General features: G+C 34.6%; 2 protein-coding genes across 2 annotated transcripts; one reads left to right on the top strand and one right to left on the bottom strand.

The window, feature by feature from the left end:
• Nucleotides 1-197: 197 nt before the first annotated feature.
• On the bottom strand, nt 198-2,596 carry LOC143580494 (serine carboxypeptidase 1-like). Its single transcript, XM_077063496.1, has 8 exons — nt 2,181-2,596; nt 2,000-2,107; nt 1,649-1,920; nt 1,312-1,563; nt 854-960; nt 661-747; nt 468-573; nt 198-384 (listed from the first exon to the last, which is right to left on the bottom strand). The coding sequence occupies exons 1-8, from the start codon at nt 2,569-2,571 to the stop codon at nt 232-234; spliced, it is 1,476 nt and encodes a 491-aa protein (XP_076919611.1). The 5' UTR covers nt 2,572-2,596; the 3' UTR covers nt 198-231.
• A 5,805-nt stretch (nt 2,597-8,401) lies between these two features.
• On the top strand, nt 8,402-9,346 carry LOC143580486 (uncharacterized). The gene has a single exon (XM_077063491.1). It carries the CDS (start codon nt 8,402-8,404, stop codon nt 9,344-9,346), a length of 945 nt encoding a protein of 314 aa, XP_076919606.1.
• The last annotated feature ends 705 nt before the right edge of the window (nt 9,347-10,051 follow it).

The raw sequence follows: 10,051 nt of genomic DNA, 5'->3' as shown, positions 1-10,051 counted from the left end.
TAATTTTCATATGTATATGTTTATTGTTTATCTAGTTTGTTACATGAATGGAGGAGATTTTCGTTACAAGAAGTTGAGCTGTTAAAAAATCTGCATCTCAGGCAACAAGCTTCTGAACACATATCTTTCCACCGGTACCCTCTTCATCTCATGAACTTGAAGTGCGTTTATATCAAGCCATTATTTATTATATAATATTGAAGTTTAATTAGTTTATTGTTTGTGTCCAAATTATTCTATTGAAGATGGAGGAAGTTCCCCTTGAAGAAATGATGAGATCATGACTAGTGCTCTTTCTGGTTGGTAGCTTGGGACTGTATGGCCCGCGCCTCTTACTGTGGCCAGTACCATTGATCCTCTGTAGCCTACCACATATCCTCCAACCTATCATATTTGTTACATCAGTTTTGTTAATTTTATTTTCATAATATATGTTGTTAACACGTTGGTTAGTATTTGCCGTGTACCTCTTGGTTATAGTACCACGGTCGCCAACCAACCTCTACTGGAATCTTCAACTTGTTTATAGAGTACCTTGAGGATGTTATTGGGACGACTCCATCGATGTCCCCACTGTAGATTCGTTAAGAGTCAATTTTATATTTCTTTTCATCTACACAGGTTCATTAGGACTAATTAATATATGATTCACCATTTCACCTGTATATCCAGACAACAATACCATCTTCAACCAGCTGATTGATAGTAGGCAAAATGGTTGTTGGGCTATCTGTCCATCCAATACCACTACACACAACAGGATAATGATTAGTTAACCCCTTAATTACTTCTAACAATCATGTGAAACCTTGTGTTTATAGTACTAGTATGTGAATTTAGTAAATAGAGGTACCCGCAATGTGACCATGAGGTATTTCGGGCATGAAGAGCTTCTTGCACGTCTGCTCTGTTCAAATAGGTGTCTACATAGTCATCCGAACAAGGATCGAAAGTCTTGACCTACATAATCATGTTAAAATCAAATTTGAAATATAGAAAAATGGTTTTAATGCAATGTTTATTCATCTCTTCTAATATTCTAAAAATTATAAACAAAATTCATTCATTTATAGATGTGCAAATCATGCGTATGCTATATTTTCTACACATGTGTAGATAAACGTTTAAAAATGATAAATGAATATATATTAACAAATCAGTTTAATGATTTTATGCGCGCAATAGACATTTATATGTTAGGAGTAAAAGTTTTATAAAATATTAACCATTGATAGAAACAGTTGAACGATTTAAGTTTGTTCCTTTTGTTCTTGCAATAATTTTTGTTATAAACATCGATAAGAGGCTTACGGATCCCTGGGATCTAGGTTTTTGTGCATCGTCAGGACATAATGGAGCATATATGTTGTACATGTTGATTTCACCAACTTCATCGCCTGCTTGTCTTTCATACTTCTCACATCTATCCGAGGTATTTCCAGATTCGAAATCACAATAGTTAGTGATTCCTGCATGTGTCTCATCAGAGATTAGGGCATGTGTCCATGCATAGTCATATTCCCCTTCGATAGAGGTAGCGTCATCTATCCAAGCATTCCCAATCTACACATTCAGATAGTGCTTTAGTGCTTACAGCTTCGAGAGTGTATGTGGTTATGTCATAACGATACAGGTAGTTTTTACTTACTGCTATTCCTTTGAGATTAATAACAGTTTGTTTTGTTTTCTTGTTCTCTGCGAGAATGAGAGAAGCGAGCTGAGGTACATAGTGGCCTGCATAGCTTTCACCAGTAATAAAAAAATCTCGAGTTTTGTATTGAGGGAATCTATCTAACCAGTTCACGAGGAACGTGTAGGAGTCTTTAGCTGTCCGTTTGTCGCCTGTTGTGTAGTCGGAAGATCTGTTTGAATACGAGAACCCAACTCCAGCCGGTGACTCCAAGAATATTACATTAGCCACTGTCAGTTCATCACAATTTAGCCTTTTTTTTAATGTCTATTCTAACAATGGACTAATGAAATGCATTTATGTTATTACCATTATTCCATGCACAGTCATTGCGGTAGAGCGTTTTCCCATCGCTGTTGACCCGAAAGGGTCCAAGTTCTTCCATGGCTCCATATCCAAAAGATGAGCATCCCGGTCCTGTAGAAATAGCCTCGTTAGTTCTTTGATCATGCTAAATGCTGTTTGAACACTATAACACGTATAATATTACCTCCATTGAGCCAGAGGACTAGCGGTTTGGTTGAAGAGTTATTCGGTGATTCAGCAAAATAATAAAACAATGCTCTTCCAGCATCTGAATCGACTGTTACATATCCTGAATAATGCTCAAAGTCCGCTTCCGGTTGACCTGGCAGCTTATCAATCCTGTCGGCCTCCATTGATCCTTGTTGAGGTACAGTATAAACTGGAGATATATTTACAACATCTTGTTGTGTCCATGATTCTGCATGTGGTGAATTCCCTGATCTTCTCGATTTGATCAATTTGTTTAGGATGCTTATCTGGTTATCCTTGCTTGCAACAGAAAAACCGACAAGGTAAAGTGAAACAACCATTAACATTAAATTTGGCATTCGGGTCATTTTAGCTGGACGCGTCATCTTTACATGTATTAATTTGTGTGTGTGTGCAGGTGCATCTACGTACCTATCAATATATATACATACATGCGCTATAGTACACTCGTACAGATAGCATATAGCTGGTTTGTTTTTGTTGCAGTGTCATTTCCTATGCTCTTTGAAATCTCCACATTATTTAAATAACGGCATCGACATTTTGCAGAGTATCTGATTGTCAACTTCTCCCATTAGCCACTCATGTAATATTCTTGGAGTCACCTGCTGGATACTTTATATGCGCTGCTTAAATAAATATTGAAGCTGGCCCGTATCATATTCGATCCATCGGTCACCTGACTCGACCAGCCTGTTTTGCGAAAGTTATATTGGAGATATCTCATGGTTGGCCCCGGGCAGCCAAGAAGCCCAAACAGAGAGACTATATATTATATGAAAGTGAAACAATATAGATATATTATGAACTACATATTAAGAAATGTGTATAAAGGTTTTAACTAAATTAGTTATGTTAAGAAATTAACACAATTTGGTTGGATTAATTAGATATTTAGTTGGTAATATCTGCAAGTTTATTAAGACAAAGCATTTTATAAAGATGGTATACAATAATTTTGGTTAAAAATAAACATGAATTATTAATGTATATTTTTATAAAATTTATTAACAGTTTTGATAATTGAGCACTTATTATTTTTGACGCTTTTAGAAATTTAGACTGCTCACAGGATTTAAATTTGGATTGAATGACAACATTGTTTGATTTATAATATTCTTGTAGGAAGTCAATTTAAATTTCTAGAAAGTTTGTTCGTTGAAGTTTATTAACAAATTTAGGAATCAAAGGACTTATGGCATAGTAGTATGAAGGTAGTCTATATTGGTAATCTTTTTATTTAGAGTGAACGCGATTTTTATCCATGTGATTTGTCCAAATATGCGGTTTTAGTTCAATAGTTTTAGATTTGCGATTTCCATCCATGTGGTTTCATTTCACCAGCAATTAAACCCAAATTCATTAACCCCGTTAAGTTTGGTCGTTAAACACTTAAACCTATCAGAGTGCTCCTCACGTCATTTTTGTCATTTTTCTTTCCAAATAAACCCAGTCGTAATTAGCAAGCCCCCTCACATGGGTTGTATTTGGGGGGAAAAGGACGAAACTGTCACTCATGTGAAGGATACGCTGATGGGCTTAACGATCAAACTTAACGGGGTTAATGAATTTGGGTTTAATTGCTGGTGAAATAAAATCACATGGATGAAAATCGCAAATTTAAAACTATTGGACTAAAACCGTATATTTGGACAAATCACATGAATGAAAACCACAGTTTACTATTTTATTTATATTTTGTTTTATGGACTATAATGTAAAATGATATGAATTTTGGAGTATAATCAGTGGGTGTCCGAATTAGACTATTAGTGTTTTAATAAAAAATTGCGAAGGAGTCTCCCTATAAATGAAGTCTTGAGGGAAAGTTAAATCTATTTTTAATACGAATAAGAAACATTTCAATATAAAGCAACCTTAAATTCCGTATACCAACAAAAGATTTTAATCACTAATTGCATATACATGTTTAAAGGTATTGTAAATTAGTAACTCTATTATGAAGATCAAAATGCTCATAATTCATAAAGATAACACGCTTATGCGATTATGAACTTAAGTAGTAGATGTGAAGTGTCTTTAGTTATAATCATCATGCATCGTGTTTGGAGATCGTTGTGGTTGATTGTAATTGTTTCTTGTGTAATATCGTTATTCCTTTTATACTACACTGCACTAGGCCAAACTGCGTTTTTTACACAAGTATTTTTCGGTTGTCTAGAGAGAAGATTTAAAGCTTTTAAGAATTTTCAAATTGTCCTAATAATATTATTTTTTTATGTATCAGTTGTAAACATTTATCATATTATGAAACTATGCATTTGATATTATTAATTTATGTATTAGTAACATCCTACCTATTGTATTAGTGGTACCGTAAGTGATAAGACTAAAAGAACAAACATGCCAAAGAGTAGAGGTATCCAAAGTTATTTTATTCTATTAGTTTATTGTCCATTAAAGTTGTGACTTTAGGCCTTATTAAAAGCAATAGTTGAACCTATTTTTGTTATATAAATGCATCTAGTTGCATCACTTGTTACCCGTCTATTATATTTTTATAAAAGTTTATATTATATATAGCCTCGTGCTCAAATTGACAATAATAGCCTAATTATAGAGACAAAAATATTTATGAAAAAATGATATATAATCTTCTCTGATATGTGAAAGAAAGGAAAAAAGGAGAAAAAGAAAAGGATATAGCGCGCCCGTTTGGTTCAAAATTCAAGAATTAAAATTGGAATTAAGTTGATTGCATCATAATTTATGTTTAGCTGACATGGACTAAAGGACTTGTAGCCTAACGGTATCATTGTATGTTAAATGGTGTTGTTTTACAACTATTTATAGGTTTTAGTTTCATGATAGATAAATATATAGATTTAGGAGTAGGGTTAGAAAGTGAGTTCATCGGTCTAAAAAAACTTGAGGCATGAATGGAACTTAATTTGGAATATTAGTCGATGTAACTCATGCCTACTGCCATTTATATTCACGGATGAGGAGGTGTGACCCACGAGCAGTGGGAGCTCAGTTTTGAGCAATGGTATTTAACCATCTTCATTAGCAACATCAACAATGAGTCCTATCAGTGGCGGTCGAATCGGTATTGAGTGTTTAAGATGACAAAGGGACACATTGCGTCCATGCCACACGTGCGCATGTGTTAGGATGCCACATGTGTATTCTTCTGAGGGAAACAATATGCATGAAGTGTTTTTCTTTATAAACCACTCCAAATTTTGTCATCCTATACACGTGACAAAAGATGTCAGCTTTAATTCATTTTCTTTAAACTTTTCACGGCTTTGGTTGTTTCATAAACATAACTTCAAATGACGATATCTCATTCATTTTAGTTTGGTTTTGGATGTGGGGTTTAATGCGAAGCGTTCACATGGTAAAGGACAACCCGGAAATAATTATCTACATAACTCATATATAGATACAATTTTTTATGTTAAAAGTTAGTGAAATTCACTTAACTTTTTTCCAATAGTAACAAAAAGTGTCTTGAAATCACGACTTAAACTTGTTTGACAAACTAATCCTTTGTTGCTAAATAATTAATAGAAAAAAATGAGACGTTGTATGGATCCTAAGGTTCATATGACAAAACAAGCTATATTATAAAGATCTTAGGGTTTAAAAAGTATGAAAATCACTAAACAATAAAATTAAAAGAATATAAATAAAAATACAGCAAAAAGAAAAAAAAAGCCACATACGCCATGTTTCAATCTCTCTACAAAAGTTACTCAAAACTTGAAAAATTAAAAAACACGCAAAGAATAAAGTACTAAACTATTATAAAACACTTACGATTTTGAGATGATTTTAAACTTATAGATTATTTTCCTTTTATTTTGAAGGAGGGGACTGCTGTTCTCATGCTAACCCAACCCTAAACTAAAATACGTCACTCCGAACTAAAGCGATCGTTCGACGAATCCTTAAATGATCGCTTTAAAAGTAGAGGCTATGATGATTTGACGGCCAACAACATATGTTTGAAAAGTAGGGGCCATGATTTAACTTCTTTGAACAAACGATTGATATACTCAAACGACCGACTAAAATTTGAAAATGGCCGTTGAAAAATGATGTGGAAGTAAATCGGAGATGGCATGTGTATAGCAAGTCCGTTGCTGGAAAAATTGAGGAGAATTTAAATGATTGTATAGAAAGTTAGTAATAACAAATTAATAACTATTTGAGTTTTCGTTATTGATTTACTGAAGGGGTGTGTAGCCATGTATAATTAAACTATGTAATTGTACTAATATTATGGTAGTATTGTAATTGGTTCCTAACAATTATATTAACTCATTTTTCTTGTCGTCTAATCTTGAATAATTAGAAGCCGGCAAATCGGAAAATTAAATAAATCATGACACTAGAAAAAACGTTCTTCTTGCTTATTAAATATTGAATACTGAAAATGAAATAAGAAATATTAAATTTAAGTTTAAAAAATATAAATTACTCCGTAAATTATATTATACAAGTATTCTAGATTGAAATCAACATGTCTATGCGACTTTATCTAATTTGGGAGATATGAGGGATTGTCAGGGTTCGAGTCCTGATCTCACCCGGTTTTACCGGCTGCTCGCTGTCGTGCTATTTGGCGGGCGTGGGGGTCGGGTTTTATCCGGTGAATCCCTCAACAGGTGGACCGCTAGGGGCTCCGTCCGTCCGGACTAGTGACCGGCTCGGGCTACCTTTAGCCATTGGGGGCCGCGTACGGAGTACCCGGCGTTACTTAGTTGGCCGTTAAAAAAAATGTCTGTGCGACAAGTCATTATTGTGGTCCGACCACAAGTAATTAATAGAAATTACACCAATTTACACATATAAAATACATAAAACGGGTTTAGATGTTTTGAAATTTATTTTGTAATCAGTAAGTGCATGCAACGGAGTTTTATATAATACAAACCATAAAAAATGGCGTTGAATATGGTAATACCGATGTCGGTACCTATTTTGTAAAGGATACCGACACTTATTTTGCATTGATTGATCGTATACCGATACTTGTCCCGATAATACCAACATCGGTGCCTATTTTGTTTAGATGTGTCGATTTGATTTGTCACGATAGTAGTATAGTATCATGAAAACTTGTTTACAGAACACACAATCCCGCTAATTAGGGGTGTGCACGTTCGGTTTGGTTAATTTCGGTTAATAACCAGTATCAAATTTGGGCTAAAATTTTGCTTAAAAATAGATGAAATAAATGTTTAAATACATGAAATGAATACATAACTACATGAAATGAATGTATAAATATATGAAATTGAGATATTAGTACATGAAATGGAGATGTAAATACATGAAAATGACAATATTAAACTATTAATACATATAATACATGAAATAGATGGAAAAAAACTTGAAAATATTAAAAAATAAAGAGTTTGGTTCGGTTAATTCCGATTAATTCGGTTTTCGGTTATATCGGTTCGGTTTCGTTGGTTTTCGGTTATTGCTCACCCCTACCGCAGATATCTTGCTAATCATCAAAAGACAGGATATTGCTAATAAATACTCCCTCCGTCCCATTATCAGTGTCCTAGTTTGACTATTCAAGTCTTTCTTTAGCAACCTTGACCGTAAATATTTTACATCAAGTATTATATAACACTAACAAAAATATTGTCGGTCAAAGTTAAAAAAGAAATACTTGAAAAATCAAACTATGACACTTATAATGAGACGGAGGGAGTACCTTGTTAACTAATTACATAAAGATGTAAATCATAATAACACTAGTTAAGCACCCTTACCCTAAAAAGTAAAAACACGTGAAATCAATATTACTAAACTTTGAATCCACAAATTAAGAATATACTTATAAGTTGCCATTTGGTTCACGTATATATGATTGCAACCACTAGAAATTAATAGAAATAATATTCAGACAATGCAATTTCTTCCATTAATTTAGCAGTTATCAACGACTTAACACCAAGAGTATTCAATATTCATACCCCGACAAAGATTTATCAACACAAAGGCTGCCCATAAGACATGCCAAACGTTGTTCCAGAAGACACTCATAGACGGCAACTTAGACTAACTATCATACATACGACTGACACAATACTATATATATTAATCCCACCTACCCTACCCCACACCATTCTTCATATATAATATAACAAACGACCTAGTGTACGTATGTTCTTAACTCATTAGAACAAGAACAACAACAACAACAACATGGAGGTTGCTTCACCCGTACATCCCAACGATTTCGACTTCACCGCATCCGCATACGCGTCCGCACCATCTACTCCAAGGTTCATGGGAGACTACCACTTCAGTGCACCCACCAGTCCCACAAGAATCCCTGACTTATACTCTCAATTTGAAGAACTCCTTATATCCGAATCCGATGACACGCACCGGACTAACTACTGCCTTGCCGCCGTCCCCTTCGCATGGGAAGAAAAACCCGGTGTCCCTAAATCAGTTAGTAATGTATATGACCGTGATTTCGCTTTTGATGTGAGCAGTGAACTCCATCGTGACTCGTCTGTCTCCGCCGAAGATATATTCCACGGTGGCGTCATCAAACAACATGAACAACCACCAATAACACCACCATCTTCTGCCGCGAACAAAGTTAGAGAAAGAGGGAGAGAAAGAACCCCGAATTCGGGTTTATCGTCTTCAAGAAGTAGAAGAACACGTTCGCTTCCACCCTTTAGAGGCTCGGAATTAAAATCAGCAGCAACAACAACAACAGCAGCATCACAAGAGGCTTCATCAAGTACTACTCTTTCAGTTTTCGGGTCGAAAAAATGGAGCTTTAAGGACCTTTTCTTATTCAGGAGTGCTTCAGATGGTAGAGCTATGGCTAAAGACCCTTTCAAGAAATATTCATCCATTTTTAGAAAACATGATGAGGATTTAAGAAACTCGAGCTTACGTCACCGGTCCGGATCTGGATCCGGATCGGGGTCTTCGAAGAGAAGATCAGTGCCGCGGGTGTCGGCTCACGAGTTGCATTATACTGTGAACCGGGCGGTTTCGATTGATATGAAGAAGCAAACTTTCTTGCCATACAAGCAAGGTATATTGGGAAGATTGGCGTTTAATCCAACGGTTCATGCACTTTCAAATGGTTTTGGGCGTTCTCATAATTATTTAGAAATGGATTAGGGTTTGGTTAATTTGTTGTTGTACAAGAAAGATGTTAGTAAATTTGTTTGTTGTTTTTGGTTGTTGTGATCAAGAGATCCGTTTGTTAATTTGCTTATAGATGTGTTAAACATTATGTAATCATGAAACAGATGTTCATATACAATTTTACTTTTTAATACGTTACTATAATAATTTTATTGTTATTTTTATTTCTATGATAAAAATAATCTTATTGTGGGTGGTCAAAGATCAAGTATGGAGGGGTAACAAAAACCGGTTTTAGTTAGTAACCGAAAACCTGAACCGATCATAAACAAATTTGACAAGCAAATAAACATGTACGTGTTTAAGTTTTAACCTGAATCGATCAAAGGTTCGAAAGTTGAAAGTTGAAACTGAGTTCTAACCTTATGTGAAACTGGTCAAACATGGTACTTTAATTAACCGGAACCAGCTTCACATACAAACGGGTTTTGACTTTTGTTGACGTAAATCAAAAGCGGTTTTAACTCAAGCCGGTTTATTATACACCTGTACGTCGATACAATTCGTGTCAATCAATAAGTGGATATGAATCATCCAAGAAAAATAAAACATCTAGAATTATTGATGTCTTAATGATGTCACTAATCATCCTAAGAATATAAAATAAAAGATGTTGCATCATCATATTAATTAATAATATAGGTTTGCAAAGAGAACAAGAAACGATACACGTTCATG

This window comes from Bidens hawaiensis, unplaced genomic scaffold, assembly GCF_021521415.1.
Source record: "Bidens hawaiensis isolate Kalapana, Puna unplaced genomic scaffold, B.hawaiensis_p1.1 tig00030502_1, whole genome shotgun sequence".
Lineage (NCBI taxonomy): Eukaryota > Viridiplantae > Streptophyta > Magnoliopsida > Asterales > Asteraceae > Bidens > Bidens hawaiensis.
Note: the sequence above shows the minus strand (reverse complement) of the source record. Positions and strands in the feature narration are given on the sequence as shown.